Here is a 20,828-nt window from a genome sequence, read left to right on the forward strand (position 1 = left end):
CTCACGTGTCTGAGATGAATAGGAGGCCGTCTTGGGCCAGAGAGGACGCTGAAGTTAACACGTCAGCATCCCGGTCATTCCAGTCAGGCAATGACCATTCTGAAGCTGTTGCTTTATGCAAGGAAATCAACAGATTAGAGAATAAATTAAAGGCTAAGGACAATGCAGCTGAACATCAGGTTGCTGCTGCAGCTGCTGCTGTTGCGATGAAGACCACTGATCGTGGCTCTTCTGCACACAAGCAGAGTTTTAGAGGTGATAGTGACTGCTTCTGCTACAGGTGTGGAGAAGACGGCCATATTGCTTCTAAGTGCTCGTCTCCCGAGAAAAAAGTGATTAGGAAACTGATAGCTTCACTTAACAAAGCTAAAGACAGACGTGATCCTGACAGTGACTCAAAAGGTGAAACCACTCACTGCTCAACCAAAAAACAAGCTGTGCATGTCAAGATGACTACCTCGTTTCCTGAGGGTCTGATTGGTCCACCGTCTACTGTGCATGTGAAAGTAAATGGTCAGCCCTGTACTGCGATTTTGGATAGTGGGTCACAAGTGACCATAATCTTTGAGAAATGGTACAAGAAACACTTGTCGGATGTAGACATCCAACCTGTGTCTGGCTTGGCCATTTGGGGTCTTAGTGATACAAGCTACCCATACTTAGGATATGTTGTTGTTGACATGCAGTTCCCTAAAGAGCTTGTTGGTAAACCAGAGACGTTGTCAGTGTTGGCTTTGATTTGTCCTGGGCCTAACACGCCAGATCAGGTCCCAGTGATTTTAGGCACCAACGCAAGTTTGTTCCATAGGCTTGCTGCTCTGTGTGGCCATCCAAAGAGTGAAACTCTGGCCCGTGCCTTAAATGTCAACAGTTTTGAGTTGAAAAAAGAGACTGTTCCACATAGCATCAGTGAAGTGGATTTGGATGAGACAGTGGGTTTTGTGAAATGGATGGGCCCTGGACAATTGACCATCCTGCCACAGGAAAGCCGGTGTGTGCCTTGTCATTTGGATTTTTACCAGCCACAGCTTAAGGGCATAGTTGTTGTGGAACCGAGTGATGCCATGCCATTGCCTCAAGGTGTGATGTTTCAGCCTGTGGTAGCCCCTGTCAAGGCTCTTGATACAAAGTGTTTCTCTCTGCTACTGCAGAATGAGACAAAGAAAGAGGTTAAGATACCTCACGGTACAACGCTAGGTAAAGTGCAGACAGCTGACTTGGCGAGTCCGCCAGTGACTGGTGAGATGTCAGGGGAGATGGACCCGAGTTTGATTGATTTTGGTGATTCTCCTATTCCTATGGAATGGAAAGAGAGACTTACTAGGAAGCTGTGCCGCCGGCGCAATGTGTTTTCACTCCATGAATGGGAAGTTGGCCTAGCCAAAGAGGTGGAGCACCGCATTCGTCTGTCTGACCCCCGACCGTTTCGAGAGAGGTCCAGACGTTTGACGCCTGCTGACATAGAGGATGTACGTAAGCACCTTCAGGACCTGCTAGCTGCAGGAGTGATTAAAGAGTGGCGGAGTCAATACGCATCACCTATAGTGATTGCGAGAAAGAAAAATGGTAGCGTACGTATGTGCATTGACTACCGGACTCTGAATACTAAGACCATTCCTGATCAATACACCACACCACGCATCGATGATGCATTAGACTGCCTAGCTGGGAGCCGTTGGTTCTCAGTTTTAGATCTTCGTAGCAGCTACTATCAAATAGCCATGGCTGAGGAAGATAAGGAGAAAACAGCGTTTATATGTCCTCTAGGTTTCTACCAGTTTGAGAGAATGCCGCAGGGTATAATGGGAGCCCCTGCGACATTTCAACGTTTAATGGAGAAGGCCGTAGGGGACATGCATTTACTACAAGTTCTTGTTTACCTTGATGATTTAATTGTGTTTGGGGCAACTCTGGAGCAGCATGAGGAGAGATTGATGAAAGTGTTAGACCGTCTCGAGGAGGTGGGTCTTAAAGTTTCTGTGGACAAATGCCAGTTCTGCCAGCCTAGAGTAAAATATGTGGGACATATTGTGTCAGCTGATGGGATTGCCACAGACCCCGCTAAGGTGGAGGCAGTGACTAAATGGCCACAGCCTACTGGATTGAAGACATTGAGATCCTTTCTTGGTTTCTGCGGTTATTATCGCAGATTTGTAGCCAACTACTCCTCCATTGTGAAGCCGTTGACAGAACTCACAAAAGGTTATCCTCCAGTGAGGAAGGGAATGAAAATAAGTGTGACAGACCAACAGCAGTACTACAAAGAGTCCGAACCGTTTGGCTCGCGATGGACTGATTCGTGTTCCAAGGCTTTCAGTGAGATCATTGGGTGTCTCACTAATGCGCCTGTGTTAGCCTTTGCAGACCCCAACAAGCCCTATGTGTTGCACATTGATGCTAGCCTTAAAGGGTTAGGGGCTGTTTTGAATCAGGTGCATCCCGAAGGTCTTAGGCCTGTAGCGTTTGCCAGCAGAGGCTTAAGTGCTCCAGAACAGCGCTATCACATCCATCAGCTTGAGTTCTTAGCACTTAAGTGGGCCGTAGTGGATAAGTTCCATGATTACTTATATGGGGTAAGATTCACTGTGATGACAGACAACAATCCTCTCACCTATGTATTGACAACTGGGAAACTCAATGCTACAGGGCATAGATGGCTGGCAGGTCTCGCCACGTATGATTTTGAGATTAAATACTGCCCTGGTAAGGTCAATGTTGATGCTGATCTGCTTTCCAGCAACTATATTGATGAAGACACTGAGCCCTGGAAAAAGTTGTCACAGGGTGATGTGAGGGCAATTTGTGGTCATGCACGCGTGCTTGAGTCTCATGACAATGATGTGCGTGTGGCAGACATTCTAGGAGTCCCTGCAGAAGGTGTTCCTGAGCTGTATGCTTGTGCAACTCGCCTTACTTTAGGCCATCTAGAACAGTTTACCCGTGAGGACTTGCAAAAAGCACAGATGGAGGACAGTGTACTCAACACAGTAAGAGACGCTTTAAACACTGGCCGGTGGCCATCTAACTTGAGCCAGTCTGATCCTGATGTAGGTTTGCTGAAACGTGAGAGTCAGAAACTGAAAATTGAAGACAGACTGTTGTACCGAATCACACACAAAGCATCTGGAAGAGAGGTATGTCAGTTGTTACTTCCCAAGAAGTTCAGATTGCCTGTGGTTCGTGCTTTGCATGATGATATGGGACATTTGGGGGTAGAGAGGACGATAGACCTGGTGAGGGACAGGTTTTACTGGCCTAAAATGGCCCAGACTGTGGAAAGATACATAGGTAATTGTGGGAAGTGTGTAACCTGGAAAAGCCCATGTTCCTGTGCGGCGCCATTACAGCAAATTACGTCTAGTGGTCCTATGGAGCTGGTTTGTATTGATTTTTTGTCTTTGGAACCAGATTCCAGTGGATATGCAAACATACTGGTGGTCACAGATAATTTTAGTCGCTATGCACAAGCATATCCAATGAAAGATCAAAGGGCTGTAACCGTGGCCAAGGTCTTGGTTGAGCAATTTTTCGTGCATTATGGTCTTCCGGCCCGAATACACTCGGATCAGGGCCGTGACTTTGAAAGCAGATTGATTAAGGAACTTTTGAGGACTTTGGGGATCCGTAAGTCCAGGACGACTCCCTACCATCCCCAAGGGGACCCACAGCCTGAGCGTTTTAACAGAACGTTGCTCTCAATGCTGGGGACTTTGAGGGACACTAATAAGAGACAGTGGAGCCTTCATGTCAGTCAACTGGTGCACGCATACAATAGCACTAAGAGCGATGCCACAGGGTTTTCACCCTATTTCATTATGTTTGGCAGAGAGGCTAGATTGCCTATTGATGTGTGTTTCGGAACTGATGAACATGAAGCAGTCAGTCATTCACGCTATGTGGAAGAACTGAAAAAGGACCTACAGAGTGCTTATGAACTTGCTACTAAGTCAGCCACTCAAGTTCATCTGAGAAACAAAAGAAACTATGAGAAAGTGTTGCGAAACCAAGTTTTAGCAAAGGGTGATCGGGTACTTTTGAAGAATTTGGGTTTGAAAGGAAAGCATAAGTTACAGAGTCGCTGGAACTCCCTACCTTATGTGGTGGAAGAAAAGCTCCCTGACTTGCCGGTGTACAAGGTTAGGTTAAGCCTGAAAGTGGGATGGGGAAGCTCAGAACGATACACAGAGACAACATCTTGCCTATTGGTAGCCTGGTCAGGATAGCTGATGATGAGCAAGATGCTCCATTGCCTGTACACAGACCTGTGACACGATCTCAAAGAGACCCTGTGCCACATAAGAGATGTAGCTTAAGACACACTGACAGTCACTTACTTGATGAAGAGACTAGTGAATCTGAATGTGAGACAAGACCAGTGTTCAGGTGGGAGCCTGAGCATGACGATTCGGGAGCTCATGTTGCTCAGAGAAACCGTGACAATGTTTTGCCAGTAGTGGACACTGCTGATGAGCTTGAGGTTGTATCTGACCAAGTTGAGAGTGATGGTGAACCTGGGGGTACATCAGAGACTCAAAATGTCAATGATAAGAGTGATTGTGTGGAGAATACTGTTGATGATGCAGAAACACCTGTTGGACAAAGAGGTGCAGAGTCTGCTAGAGATTCACAAGTATTAGTTGATGAGGAAGTTGCACCTCATAGTAATTCACCTCAACGAGAGAAGAGGTCAATTAAGCCTGTTATAAGATTAACGTATGATAGGGTAGGAAGACCTAAAGATCAACCTTTGACTATAATTCATAGGGGTGTTATCATAAAAATATGTTAAGCTTATTATTCATATCTGAGTTAGGTCTCATGAGGTCATGAGGACCGTTTAAGGGGGGGAGAATGTAGCCCTGAGCTATATTTTGTTGTTTTTTCTTAAATGTTAAAATATTTTCAAAAGTTTAAAAAATGTTTTCAATTTGTAAACTTAAATGTTTTTCGGGTTTTTCAATAGCCTGTATTTTATTTTCATTTGAATATTTCATTCTTGTAATGTAATTGGTTGTGTGAGAAGTTGACCCTTGAACTGAGGCTGTGGGAACGGAAGCTGGAGGGGAACACGAGGAGAAGGAGAGAGAGCAGAAAAGATAGCAACCAGCTAGTTTTGAGCTCTGGATTTTGAGATTGACACTGTACAGTAACGTACACTCTACACACTGGTAACGTCTACACCTAGGCTATAGGGTGAGACGAATGGTGAATAAGTTCCTCGGCCAGACGACAGTCCGGGTTTTCCACACTGGGTTCTCCACACCGGACTTTCCATCGTCCTTCAACCACGTTTTCCCAACGCCTTGAGGGAAAGGTTCAATCATCTGCTAGCACCCTTTTTTGTTTGCTCTTAAGCGAAGCGGCCGTTCGTTTGTGGTCCCACCCCCCACAAGCTTCATACAGATCTGCAACGTGTTGGGGGTAATGAAAGGTTATGCCGGCATAGCATAGGACTGTATATGATTGTGTGCTGTTTCTGTTTGATTGTGATAAGTGACTGTTTTCTGCTAAAATATATATGTGTGACGTGCCTTTACAATATTTTATCGTGCCATAGAGCTCCTGCGTCACGTGACTTTTGATTGTCGGACGCCATTTTGGCAGTAAACATTACGACCGGCGCCAGCCTTGAAGAGTTCATACCGAGCGAATATACGTATATAACTAATAATAATAAATAAATAAAATATAAATTAAGGTTGAAAATGACAGCCACTTAGGTTGGGTACGTTCAAAAACACAAACTAGCAAGTTACAGATGCACTGTAGTAGCTACCCAAGATAATAAACAAACATGCTAACGTGACACTTCCGTACCTAGTCAAGCTAATAAACAAACAATGCTAACGTGACACTGTCTATCAAACTGGGATAATTTAATACTTACCCTTGCAGTGATGATGCCAAAATTACAGAGATTAAATATAAGTGACCCATATAACGCTCCTGGGGTGCTTTTCAAGAGCATAACATCCTACAACGAAGAATATATTTACCTGACTTGCGCTACGCTGACATCCACAGCTATCTGCTCAATTTTCCCTTAGTTTATACTGGGGACTCCCTCAGAGCATACAAAGGCTTGGAGGCTTATAAATGGTGTCAGTCCGGCTTCGTATCACAACTTCAACTGTGGAGTCTTGCATCCAAAAACTTCGGCATCATCACTGCAAGGGTAAGTATTAAATGATCCCAGTTTGATAGACAGTGTCACGTTAGCATTGCTTGTTTATTAGCTTGACTAGGTACGGCAGTGTCACGTTAGCATGTTTGTTTATTATCTTGGGTAGCTACTGCAGTGCATCTGTAACTTGCTAGTTTGTGTTTTTGAACGTACCCAACCTAAGTGGCTGTGATTTTCAACCTTAATTTATATTTTTTGAATTTCATACATAGGTTAATCACTCCCAACGGCTAAATGACAGTCAACTGAAGCCGTGACTGCCAGTCAGTGCCTGTCAGATAACTGACGCGATTACTGCCAAAATGGCTACGCCCATCGTTTTTCGGCACGCGACCAGCAACTATGACGACAGGCGCAGGAACTCTATTGGTAATATTGTATAGTTGTGTTTACCACGTTGGACTAACGGTAGCCGCATTGTAGCCTTAGCTTTTATAGTTCAAAGCTACCTAGCTTTGGAATAGCTTTAAGCTGAGTACGTTACACAAGTAAACCTTTCTGATTTTACTTAAAAAGAGGATATTGTGTGTTTCATTATTGATTGCTATACTGAAGGATTAGTGTTTTTAGGATTTGGAAATAATATGTATATTAATAGGGAAATTACGATTGCTTAATGGTGGTGAAAAGAGTTCATGCAAGGAACATTATAAGATTAAAACAAACACTGTAAGGGTTTATCACTCATATAGTGTACGTAATTGTTTTAGAGAACTTGGGGAGCGCCCACTGTAAAAGGTTAGTTTAATTACAAAGGTCATGCCATCGTCAAGGGCATGAGGGGCGCTACACATAGTATGATGGCAAATTTAAATTCGATGTTACAGAGTACCCCTCAAGCTATGATAACATATATGTACTCTAAAGGTATTTTATCTCAAATTTTAGAAAGATGTTGATAACCTTCCCAAAATATAGGCGCCCCCTAATTATTTTTCCTTTTGCATCTAGATTACTGTGGATGTAAGTGGGAAAATGAATTGAAATGGCCAGTTATGTCATAAAATTGTGTGCCCCCAAGGGTATGCCATCACCTGAACAAATTGAACTGATATCTCATCCCAATCAAAAGTTAGAAGATAAATAATCGGTGACCTCTCCATATACTCTTCCGTGACTTTTGCTGCTTTCTGATTCTACCAGACTCTATTTCAATCTTCTCGTCATCCAACGGTTGAAGCTCTTTCAATGCTGCTGTTACCCCATAAAAACAATCTTTTTGGGGCTGATTCTCTGTTTTATTTTTAGAAGCCATGATGATGTAGAATAAATGTGTTCCGTTGTACAACTGCATTTCGTTATAGAACTGTCTAAAACTTGCGTGGCTAAACGGCAAAACAAATGCACGTGAATTACTGATTACATCCCACCTTCTCTGTTGTGCACTTGGATATCTTTGCATCTCATTGGTCTACAGTCATGATTGACACACGTGTGGACCAGTCAAGGAAAGTATTAGTTTATGTTTTCCACGTACAGACTTAGCAGAGTTTACCGTAGCAACCATGGACATATGATAGCAACTGTAAAATAGTCTTGTGCGCGCGTTGTGTCAGACTGACAGGTCAGTCAACCTATGATATTAGTTACAGGTTCGCGTATCTTGCTGGCTGATTGGGTTATCCTGATAAGATAAGATAAGATAAGATTAGACTCACTTTGTTCATTCGGTTAAAATCAAGCCACCCCTGAACTAAACACCACTATACATATTTGGGACCCATTCTAACGGCATCGGCAAGCCTGGTCTAGTCACACAAGAGCATTGTCCAAATTCCCTAATGCTGAATGGGCACTAAATCCAACAGACCCACTCCAAAATCTTGTGGAAAGACTTCCTATAAGAGAGGCAGCTGTTATAGAGTAGTTTTGGAATGAGATGTGCGTGAAACTCATATATGTGTGATGATCAGGTGTCCCAATACTTTTGACCTGACCTAACCTTGGATCTGGCTGGCCCAGAGCAATGCAGAACAATAAAGACGAGACAAGGGAGAGATTACTTTGCAATGGACTGACTCACTCCATGTAGTTTAATATGAGTCTGAAGTCAAATGTTTTAACTTTTGTGGGTAGAGCCTATTGTCATGTTCCTGCTGAGCTCCGCTCCGGCCACGCCCCCTTCAATCACACAAGCACATACACCTGTTTCACTCTCACTCATACTCTCAGCTGCATGTCATCAGTATCATTCACCATCCCAGCTGCACTGCATTCAGGTCCCCAATCACATGATCACACACACAGTGGCGGACCTACCATTAAGGCGAACTAGGCAACTGCCTTAGGCCCTCACCCAGCAGAAAGCCCACGATAAATTGCCCACCTAAGCACCGATGGGCCGATGGGACGGCCTAAGTCTATAACCAACCGTCCCTCCCGCAGATATCGTCGGTTGCGACAGTTTTCCTTGCTTAACCGAATACATTATATACCTCTAATGATAACCAATGGGATTCACTGTCTGCTATTTATACTACTCCTATTGACCTGTATTCACACTCATGGTTACTATTGTCTTACTATTTTCTAATCTCCTCCGTCAGTCTTACTATGTTTATTTGTTATTAAATGTTAATCACTCTAGCCTAATACTTGCGTGTCTCGCTCGTAGACACCTTTAACACCCCTACACACACACACACACATAATCACACACCCAGCATGCAACACTACCATTACCACTGATGTTTACACCCCATCGTATGTTCTGTTCTGTTCATTTCTACAACAAAGTTCAAACCAGTGGCGGCGGACCTTAAGGGCGATTGTGGCGACGAACTGCTATCAGGAAAAGGAGATTTTTTTTCTCTGTCGGCGTACTAATTAAGATAAATTGACAACAAAACAATTAGGACTTCCTACACCAAATGTATCGATTCAACAGGTTTCTACAAAGGGTGGAACCCTACATCCAAGAATTGGAACGAAAGAAAATCATGGCTAGCACGCTGTGAAGTGGCTAACGCGGTCTGTATTTCTTTATTTGTAGGCTACCGCTGTCACTTTTCATAGGTTGTACAGTGTGAATGTTCGCTTTTTGCCCTAACACTGAGTTATTTTCTTTGTGAAGACTTAGTTAGCTTTTGTAAGCCAATACTTTCGAGATCAGTCAATAAATATAGTTGGTTTTGACTTATATGTTGCCCCCTTTCATACGTTGTTACTGGACATTTATGTGTCCTGTAAAGCTATGTTGCATCATACAACATTTGAGACATGTGGATAATGAAAAAGTGGGATAATTTAATGTGGAGCCAAATCCTGTTTGCTTATGAAGGCTCCTGAATGCAACTTTCTTCCATATAACTAGCTACTGTAGCTATGTAGGTAGAGGGGAAATATTTTGATTGTGTGCTGCCATCTACTATACAAAAAGGTATTGCTGTATGAGTTAATCAGCCTACAAAAAAAATGATATTGCTAAATGTAGGTCGCCCTAATCATTATCAAAAAAATTGTGTACTCTTTCTCTGCTGACATTTATTCCTAAAGGCTCTGTAGTTATACATATAGGCCTAACCATCTGATACTAGCCCAGAGTTAAGCATATTCATCTAGCAAACTATACCTACCTTGGAGTGTTACAATAGCCAGTATCATTTTATTCCATGTGTCCATCCAGGCAAATGTGTGGATCCAAATGTTATTAAAAAACATATATAATGTTATTTCTTTGTAATCATCCAAAATTATGTTAAGTGTATGGGTATTTTGCATACATTGAGCGGGCAACGCGCCGTATATTAAGTGGGCCGCTCTGACAGACAACTCCCGGGCCACTTTTTCCCCCCAGTCCGCCCCTGCTTTGAGGTGGCCCTTTTTTTTTTGCATTAAAAGGACGGATGAAGAGGGCCCCTGGCTATGTTTTCGCCTTAGGCCCCCAAATGACTAGGTCCGCCACTGCACACACACCTGATTCACTCCCTATATATAATCTGCACTCCCCTCACTCCGTGTTTGGTCTCGTCGCTTCAAGGGCGAAACCTTTGCCCAAGTCTTCTAGCTCTGTGGCCCACTCTACGTCCCTGGGATTCCGCCTTCCGGCCACCGGCAACTACAACCCCATTGTCAGCTGGCTTCCAGCCCAGCAAGCTCTCTGTCCGTGGGCGTCCAGCCCCACAAGCTCCCTGTCTGCTGGCTTCCGAGTCAGCCAGTTCGGTGCCAGCAGACTTTCAGGACTGCATTATCCAGAGTGCCGTGCATACGGCACCGGGAGTAATGTGACTGTCTTGTCCGGCTTGTAGCCGCGTACCTCTGTTCTTTGCCCTTGCGCACAGTAGCCAGAGTGAGACTCTGTGCGATCTTTAGTTCATGTTCCTAGATCTTGTTCTTTGTGTTAGAACTCTGTCTGTTAACACTTTCGTGGATTTGTATACTCTGTTTATGTTTGTGTCCTGTTCCCCGGCTGTACTCCATCAATAAACTCTGCATCACCTGAAACTCTTCAATCACAAACCCTGCAAGTCAATATTTGAAATAATTGTCTTCTAAAATAAAACCATCATTTTACAATCTTGGGCATGTGTCAGCACTTTATTGAATGTGTTTGATCATAAAAATGTAGGAACAATCTGTAAAATGACAGTTTCTCTGCTAAATGTGAATAGCCGTCACTTAATTGAAGGTGTTTCATTGTAATATATGAGGGAAAATCTGTAAAATACCAGTGTTTCTCTGCAAAACTGTTAGGGCTGACACTTTATTGAAGGTGTTTAATCTTAATTAAAGAAGCCTGACTTAATGAATGGTGTTTGCTCGTTATAAATTAGGAAGAATCTGTAAAATAACAGTATTTTTTGCTGAACTTGTAGTACTGTCACTTTATTGAAAGTGTTCGATATTAATAATAGATTAAAAAAAATCGGTAACACTTTCTATGAAGCCCAGCGTTATAAGGCCCTATAAGAACATTATAAGGGCCTTAATAATGACTTATAGCGATAGCTACAATGACTTATAGCTACTTTATAACTACGTATAATGTCTTCATGATGACTCATAATCACCTTTATGATACATTATATCAGTTCATTATGAATGGTTATAATTAAAGACGGAATAATGCATTATAAATATGTGACTGTCGGGTAAAACTTGCTATGAAGCCTGCCTTTATAAGGTCCTATAAGGACATTAATGATGACGTTTAAAAGTAGCTATAAGTCATTGTAGCACTCTTTATAACTATGTTTAGCATCTCCACAATTACTCATATCCACTGCTCTAAAACGTTATGTCAGTTAATAATAAATGGTTATAATCTAAGATAAAATGATGCATTATAAATATGTGATCATAGTTTTGTGTGGGTAATCATGAATCCTATGAAGCCTGCATATATGAAGCACTATAAGAACATTCATAATAGCTTTAAAAACTAGTTAAGTCATTGTGGCACTCATTATAACTATGTATATAGGTCTTCACACATCATAACCACCTTTGTGATATATTATGCATATTCATTAATGGTTATTAGTATGGTGACTAGGCTGCTATACAGACATAGAATATTATAAACTTTTAGAAGATCCTATAAGTGGACTTTGTCAGCTTTAAGTAAAGTGACAAAAGGGTGGTGTTGTTATGAACAGATATAAGATTCTATAAGTGTACTTTGTCAGCTTTAAGTAAAGTGACAAAAGGGTAATGTTGTTTTAAACAGATATAAGATTATTAATATAGCTGCAAGCAGCGATGGCGGTTTCCTCCTCCAAACATTGCGAACCAAGGAAAAATGTAATTTTGTGACAATTCGTCACTGTATAGAAAAATCCATGCTGCAGACTTGCCAATGGGATATTAAATTTCATATCCAACATTTACAATGCTTTTGCCTTGAAGTTTAGACTGAGTGGAGGTTGTGTGTGTGCGCTTACCCTGTGTGTCTGTGAGAATGTATGTGTGGCACCAAGCTGTGTGTCTGTGAGAATGTGTGTGCGTAAAATCAAGCCTGCGCGTGTGTGAAGACAGAGACTGAGTGAGGAGCAAAGTAGCAGAGAGAGAGACCTTCTACTGAAAATCACCCTAGAAATTAGCCAAGCATGCATGTTTCAAATATTCACCAAAAATCTACTTTTCATCTTACAGTCAACTTTTCTTCAGATTTGTGTACTAAACATTCTGAAGTGTCTTCACATGAAACTTAGAATACGCAATTAAATTACATTGACGAGAACAATCATCACCAGGGAATGACAAAATACTAAATAAAAGAAGGGTAAAATGAGGACATCTAGTGGCAAACATCTGTAAAAACATGAACAAAGTTCCTAAGACCTGACTGGCTGGGAGAGAGTTAATTTGGCTCAAAGCCCCACCCTGATTTAAAGCAACATGCCCCTGTGTTGTTCACATTTACAGCCGTGAGCCAATACTGGTTAGGCTACTGTAAAGTACAACAAAAAAAATCGATCTCAAAGTCCATGCAAGACACTCCGCCCACGATGGTGAGTAGGGTATTCTGATGCAGTCGCTCAATCGTGTACATGTATTTGCCTTCGGACTCTGAGGAACTCTGCTTGTCTTCCTAGGTGAGTTATCACGCCGTTTTGTAAGCAGGTATAGACATAATAGTCGTCTTTACAAGTTACTGTGCTGGATACATGACTGCGGAGTGTGTAAATATCATGACAATTCTGCTGCTGGCGGTATAAACAATGCTTATCAGAATCTTACTTCTTATTTTTTCATTTAGAAACTTACATCCACATCCTTGTTATGACAAACATACGGTGTTCCCCATCAAACCTGTTCAAACCTGGCGTAAGCACATGAGTACAGTATTAGTTATCAAGCAGTCATAAACTAATAGAGTAAGAACAGAGACGTGAGCGGAAAAGTAGGTCAACATCTGATCTATTCACGTTTATTGGCCAAGCAAGTTTGCACAAACAAGGAATTTGACTCCAGGTTAAATGGCTCTCATTGTACACAAAATACACAACACAACAGCACAACGGCCTATAATATCTAAGAAATATGTACAGCGAGGAATGGCTATATACAGAAGCTGTGAACTGTAAAAACAACTAGTAGCCTACAGATAGAAGAGTGGAAAGTGCAAGAAGTGCAGAGATAAATATTAAAGGCTAAGAGAATATTGTAAAAAGTACAGTATACCGCCTGTATAGTTATACAGTAGGGGTGGAATGTTTTGCACATTTCGTATCATGGATTGTATTAAATAACGAAAATATGAATCAGTAAAAAAAAAAAAAAATCAAACTGTATCTAATTTGGCTGTTAAAAGGACAACGATGTATAATCATGTAAAACATGTATGCAATTTCGGTAGTTATGTCAATTTTGCAACTATGTTATATAATCCACAGTTTATGGTCAGTGCAGTGGACACAGTCCATATAAATACATCCATTCTAATTTCATGCTTACTTCCTTAGAGAATATCCACCATGGTGAAGCGTGTAGCTGTGATTGGAGCTGGAGCCTCTGGCCTGGTCTGCATTAAGTCCTGCTTGGATGAGGGACTGGAGCCTGTGTGCTTTGAAAGCAGTAATGACATTGGGGGACTGTGGAGATTTAAGGTATCAAATACTGTTCCATTTAGATTTAGTTATCGTAGCAATGAAATTACTTTTTAAAGAAATACATCTGCATAAAAGCACAGATCCACTAAATAGTAGACTAGGACAAAACAAACAAAAAACAGACTACCATTGACAACAGTATCCAGTGGGTTCTGTTAGAAAGTCTCTTTTCCCTTACCTCTAACAATTACATGAACACATTCATTTAACAAACACAAAGTAAACCAAACTAAGTTTTTTATTAACTGTTCAACCGTTTAATAAACTATCCCTCTATTGTGATTTGGCAGAGGTACTGTACAACTATTGGACAACAATATTACTATTACCTATCAACTGTGGTTTGTGCTGAACTTGACTGGTATTACCGAAGACTAGCTGCAGTATGGCTTTGCTTTTGATAGTTAGCCTGTCAGCCAGTATTAGGACCAGCTCTCAGCACATAAAGCCTCTCTCCACCCTCTTTGCCAGATACATGGTTTGAAATAGACAGAGGGAATCATAATGCAGTTGTGGAAGACAGATCTTTGTGTAGTTTATAGGTCCTGACCCTCCTGGTTTGGGTGAATTTGTCACTGTGCCACTATTCTGAACTACAAGGGCCCTCATTGTACAGTACACTGTATTGCCATGTTTCTCCCTTTGCAGGAGAACCCAGAGCCAGACAGAGCCAGCATCTATCACTCTGTCATCATCAACACCTCCAAGGAGATGATGTGCTTCAGTGACTTCCCCATCCCAGCACACTTCCCAAACTACATGCACAACTCTCTCATCATGGACTACTTCAACATGTACGCAGACCACTTCAGGCTCCGGCAATACATCCATTTCCAGGTCAGTTACTCCTTGCAACAAATGCATTTAACCATTGCCAAGAGTGGAGTGGTGATTGAGGGGTCTTCTGGTGTGTAGCTAATACTGGTGAATTTCTTTGTCGTAGACGAGGGTGCTGCACGTTAAGCAGAGGCCTGATTTCTCCCACTCCGGCCAGTGGGAGGTAGAGACAGAAACCAGCAATGGGAAGAAAGAGAGCAACGTTTTTGATGCAATTATGGTTTGCACTGGACATCACTGTCACCCACGCCTGCCCCTGTCTGATTTCCCGGGTAACAAGGAATCTTTAAATGATAGTAAAGCTCTTCACACAAACATGAATACATACAGAGAGAGAGAGAGAGAGAGGGAGAGAGAGAGGGAGAAAGAGAGGGAGAAAGAGAGAGGGAGAGAGGGAGAGAGAGAGAGAGAGAGAGAGAGAGAGAGAGAGAGAGACTAAGGCCATATTGTAAGTAAATTCCCTATAGTGTGTCCCTATAGTATCCTCACAACTAGTCTTCTTATCTCTGTTCAATTTTCTGGGGTTGATCAGAGGAGTAATGAGCGTACTATGTTGTCTATTTATTTTATCTATTCATTTTATTTCTTTTTCAAATTTGTATTAATTTCTTTTTTATGTTTATGTATATACTTGAATCCTATTCCTTCTACCTTGCTGCTTTGACAATTGAATTTCCCTCACAGGATCAATAAAAGTTTAGCTATCTATCTATCTATCTATCTATAGTTTGAGGAGACAAAAAGCAAAGGACTGCACTGGGAGTCAATCATTCGCAGTGATGTTCTTTTTCACACATCCAGGTTTCACAAAAGTTAAGTCAGTTTTAATGTATTATTATCTGGCAGGACAAACAGTAAACCTGTGTCAGTCTGAAGGTCAGGGATGTGTTTGTCTTCCACTTGATACAGGGCAGGATATTAGTTAAACCATAGTTACAGTGCAGTTGTTTGAAGCAGCTCTTTATAGTCATGAAAAAGGTTAAGTAAGGTCAAGCTATGGAGTGTCTACTGAAAGGCCTCTTTTTGTTCCATATTCGTGCATTTCATCATTCATAATTTACTGTTACAAGACATACCTTAATGTTATTGGCAAATTCACTCTTCCAGGCATAAACACATTTAAGGGGAAGTTCTTCCACAGCCGAGACTACAAGACGCCAGAGGAGTGGCGCGGGAAGAGGGCAGTGGTGATTGGCATTGGGAATTCTGGAGGAGACATTGCTGTGGAGCTCAGCAGAATGGCCAAGCAGGTACATCCAGAATAATGTCCATCATAACGGCTATGAGGCTTCACGGTGTTTGATGCACATCAAACATTTTTTCTGTATTTAGTTTAAATTTGAACTGTTTTGAATATTGAATTGTGTCTGTCATATGGTCAGCTATCTCAGACAGAAGGACTATTCACCCATCCCATTAGATAGTTTTGCCTAGAACCATTTGAGGAAATATTATTTGTTGAACTCGTTTGGAACACTTTGCACACAGAACCTTGTTCACAAAGGCTCCTTTAATGCAAACCTATCTTTCATGACAAGGGAGGAAGTGCTGTAAAGATTAAAGATATAATATACAGCCCCTTATGAGTTCTTCTATAAAAACTGTGTAATTAACCTTTTTGGGTGTAGTGCAAAGAGTAAGGGCTCAGATACACATACGCGTTTTTGTAAAAACGCGACGCTAGGAAATGCATTGATTCCTATGGTACGGGGCGCTTTGCGTGAAAGCGCGCCGTACCATAGGAATCAATGTATTTCCTAGCGTCGCGTTTTTACAAAAACGCGTATGTGTATCTGAGCCCTAATCCTGTGGGACACTTTGACTGGTGTGAACATTTCATGTGATCTCAAGTGATCTCAATTTAGATAACAAGTTAACTGCAGGATCATAGTACAACAAACCTATTATTGTGTTGTTTAGAACACTTGAACATTGATATCATAGATTCCCCATCCCTTTAGAGTAATAAAGACCAAAATGGTCTCATCTAGTATGCATGGTTATGGTTAAGGCATTTAGCAGACAGACAGAGACAAAGTTTTGTTCAAAGTGGCTTACAAAACATTAGAAAAACCATTACACACAACAAAAGTATCAATTCATAATACGAATTTTAAATAGAAACAATAAATAATAATAATCTTACATATCAAAACTATGCTTACATTTATTTAAGTATCCCTCAAACTAAAAAACAAATTAGACAGATGATGTACATACATAAATTGTATGTATACTGTCTTGAAACAAAGATTCACTTGAAATTGAAATGTATTGAAAAGCCGCTACAGGAGAAAAAGCAATAATCCACAACTCTTTGTCTCTGTCTCTGTCTCTGTCTCTGTCTCTGTCTCTGTCTCTGTCTCTGTCTCTGTATTTGTCTCTGTCTCACATACACATACACACTAAAACACACACTTTACAGTTGTTCCTAAGTACCCGCCGTGGTGCTTGGGTCTTGAATCGAGTGGGTGACAATGGCTTCCCCTTGGACATGATCTTCACCAGAATGACACGGATGTTCCAGAGGATACTACCTTTTGACTTCTTCTGTGGCATAGTCGAGAAACAGCTCAACCGCCGGTTTAACCATGCTTTGTACGGGCTGCAGCCCAAGCACAGGTATTGCTCTCCACACAACTCCACCCACTATTGTTCACTGAGGCTCACATGCATACTTAAAACAAGGACATTTTGTGTTTCATAAGGTTCTACAGTCAGCACCCCACTCTGAATGATGAGCTGCCCAACCGTATCCTCTCTGGCACGGTGCAGGTGAAGCCCAACATAAAAGAGTTCCAAGGTTCTAGTGTGGTGTTTGAAGATGGCTCCGTGGAGCACGACATTGATTTGGTGGTGTTTGCCACCGGCTACAGCTTCTCCTTCCCATTCCTCCCCCCTCACGTGCTCTCTGTCTCTGAGAACAAGACCCCTCTATATAAGTACATCTACCCACCAGGTTTAGAGCACCCCACTCTGGCTGTAATTGGATTGATTCAGCCTCTTGGTGCCATCATGCCCATTTCAGAGATGCAGGCTCGCTGGGCCACAAGGGTCTTTAAAGGTACAGCTACAGCCATTACAAAATCTCCTTGATATGGAAGTTTGTGTGTGCCGTGAACCAGTTTAGTTACAGTTCTACAGTGCTCAGTATGCTGCAGCAGTATAGGCCTTTACTTGAACCAGGTCTAATGTTAACAAAAACAAATGTCACTAAAAGTGACCCTTCCACTATAAATCATAATGAATCTGTGCATCTTGTGTTGACAATATTTTCTGTACCAAAGGGTTGAATAAGCTTCCCTCGATGAGTGCCATGATGAAGGACATCAAGTGCAAAGAGGATTCAATGAACAAGAGGTATCCTTTCCTCAAGCCTCCTTCAAATCTTTCCACAGATGTGTACATGATGGCTTTTAAAATCCACTTGAAATAAAGATTTGCGAGCAGAAGTCAATGAAGAATGTCAAAATTAAAGAAATGATGATTCAGTACTGAAGTTAAAAACAATCATAGCAACTATGTGACAGAAAGATCCCAAATTCTGCTGGGAATTTATCAGAAGATATTTTCCAGTTTCATAAAAAAAAACTAGTGCTGTCAAACGATTAAAATATTTAATCGCGATTAATCGCATTTTTGTCATAATAACCTCAAAATGAATCGCGATTCAATTCTAAATGTCCCTTCAATAATTTTTTTTCCATCATTTTTATTTTATTTTAATGCTCTTAATCATGGAAAAGTGAATTGGCTTACTTTATGCAATGTTTTATTTTATTGAAAAACAACTTTGCCAAACAGGGCGGTACAAAATTAAATTATAAAGTGCACATTTCAGATAAACAAGGACTCAGCCAGCTGCCTGTTGACATTTTCAGACAACAGTGAAGCTCGCTTCTTTTGCACAACACAACTTTTAAAGGTAAACTTTCTATTCAGAAGCTTTTTATTATCCATTTCGCCGTATCGCGCTCACCATTCACTCAAACCGTAACGTTAGCCTACTACACCGTTTGAGAGGCCAAAAAGAACGTTAAATCAAAAAAAATAGAAAAATCTATAACGCGTTAATCGCGCGTTAAAACGGGTTTGCGTTAACGCTGTTAATAACGCCTTAAACTCACAGCATTAAAAAAAAACGACCTTTAGTAAAGGTACACTACTAAATAATAAGTAAGTAATAATAATAAGTACTAAATAAAGGGAATCGGTAAGAATAAACAAACTGGTATGTTCATTTGTTATTGAGCCTTTCCTTTCTTTAGGTGAATGTTCTTCTTTTAACTATTTAATTTGTCACCTAGGTACGTGACTTCCAATAGGCACACCATCCAGGTGGACTACATTCCTTACATGGATGAGTTGGCAGATCAGGTGGGAGTGCAGCCCAGGTTCCTCTCTGTGCTCCTACGGGACCCTGGTTTGTGGCTCAGAATTGTGTTTGGCCCATGCACACCTTATCAGTACCGCCTGTGTGGACCGGGCCAGTGGGAGGGGGCCCGCCAGGCAATCTACACTCAGATGGAACGGGTGGTAGCGCCCCTCAAGACGCGACCCATTCCTGCTAAGGAGACCAGGCGTACCTTTAGAGCTCACCTGCTCTCTCTGTCAACCGTCGCTGCATTGGTGGTGGCTGTGATCTATAAGAAAGACAACTTCCAGGAGTATCTCCAGTATCCCATGATGCTACTGGACAGGCTGAAGACACATCTGCCTGCTTAGACATCAGTGTTGTGTCAAGTGTCATGTATCATGCAATATGAGGGATTGATTTATCTGTGTCATGTCATGTTTTTCATGCATTTCCTATATAAAATACTTATGGTAAGTTGCTATAGGTGTATTACAGTAAGTCTTTTATACCCGGATTAAACTGATGACATGCATATGGTTTATAAAAGGGGGTGCAAATGAGATGTCACAATAACCTGGACAGTTTTGCTTTGTGGTTAATAATAATTTTATTGGTTGTTTACCACAGTATTGTTATTTTTCATTAGCCTATGAGTCAGTGAATAAAAAGTGTTTGTTTTATTTTCACTACACCTTAATTTCACTTGATGCATCTTGTAATGTTGTCTTAATTTACTGCAGTGTAAATTGTCAATTTATTATCAATTTTTCTTGATATTATTGTTACTGATATATCAAGAGCATACTTAAATAATGTGCAAATAACAATAAATGACCCAAGTATTCATGTATTAGAATATGAGGGTTTCTGTGTATCACATTTTGTCTCCTAAATTACAAACCAGTAGGGATCATTTGCCAACACCTCTTTTCACACCATTGTAATACGGCTACATTTTCACATGATGTTCAATAGGGTGCAGTACAGTGTCATCTTCCAATAAAGTGATTTCTATTGCCACTCTGCTCTCTGCGACGCCATCTGTTGGTGGTGATCCTCACTTGCTTTTCAAAAACGACTTCCCTCAGCCAGCGCAATGTTGCCAGGTACGCGGTTTTACCGCGGAATTGGGCTTCTTTTGAAGTGTTGCCGCGGGTTAAATTCTCTGTCCGCTGGTTCGCGAAGACCTATTTTGCATGCAAATTACATGAATACAAATCCATATTTTAAATTCAATTATTTATTTATACCCAAATCCTACCAAACGGACTTCAGATCAGCACGTACACACATGGGGCATGGGACGCGACGTGGGACACGCCCACATACACACAAGCGCCATGCTCTCAGCCTGCCACGAGACTCCCAGACCCACCGCTCGGTCACGAAAAAAACCAACATAGATATCTACTAATAAGCTGTCACGTTAAGACAGTCTCGCGCGCACATTTTTTTTGAAGGAAAAACCTTGTCTAATATTGGGCTGGTTTTTGGGCTGGTTGTATTGGCCATTGGGCTGGTTTTGGGCTGGTTTTGATTGGCCATTGGGCTGGTTTTGTCACACAGACCTGGCAACCCTGAGCCAGCGTCATCTTTACGCGATGACGCCAAATTGCCGTGGATTGGCAGTCATCTTTGATTGTGCGACAGGCCTCGGCGAGAGCTGGCCTCTTAACCATAGACATGTATAGATAGATACCGCCTCCACTGCTTCAGCCCGTTGCCTCGGCGAAACGCGTCGCCGCCATTTTGGGAAAGGAGCTCTCTGCCGTCAGAGGTCTGTCAGACGTGTCAAACAAGCGCAAGTTGCCAGGAGCTGCGGTTTTTCTGGATAAAAATCACGATAACCTTTTACATTTCGCAACCAATTTAATGGAGTATTCAAAGGTTTATGCTC

At 41.6% G+C, this 20,828-nt stretch overlaps 1 protein-coding gene across 1 annotated transcript in view; it reads left to right on the top strand.

The window, feature by feature from the left end:
- LOC308360806 (flavin-containing monooxygenase 5-like) overlaps window positions 1-19,355 on the top strand; it is a gene marked incomplete at its 5' end in the record, with an annotated part of 31,426 nt that extends 12,071 nt beyond the window's left edge. The window contains 7 exons of the mRNA XM_080832948.1: window positions 14,386-14,574; window positions 14,681-14,846; window positions 15,682-15,824; window positions 17,000-17,196; window positions 17,283-17,638; window positions 17,862-17,934; window positions 18,882-19,355. Of these exons, the coding sequence (XP_080689074.1) occupies window positions 14,386-14,574; window positions 14,681-14,846; window positions 15,682-15,824; window positions 17,000-17,196; window positions 17,283-17,638; window positions 17,862-17,934; window positions 18,882-19,299 (1,542 nt within the window). The 3' untranslated portion in view covers window positions 19,300-19,355. The remainder of the gene's footprint in view (window positions 1-14,385; window positions 14,575-14,680; window positions 14,847-15,681; window positions 15,825-16,999; window positions 17,197-17,282; window positions 17,639-17,861; window positions 17,935-18,881) is intronic.
- Window positions 19,356-20,828: the final 1,473 nt, after the last annotated feature.

This window comes from Sprattus sprattus (assembly GCF_963457725.1).
Source record: "Sprattus sprattus genome assembly, chromosome: 2".
Taxonomy (NCBI): Eukaryota; Metazoa; Chordata; class Actinopteri; order Clupeiformes; family Clupeidae; genus Sprattus; species Sprattus sprattus.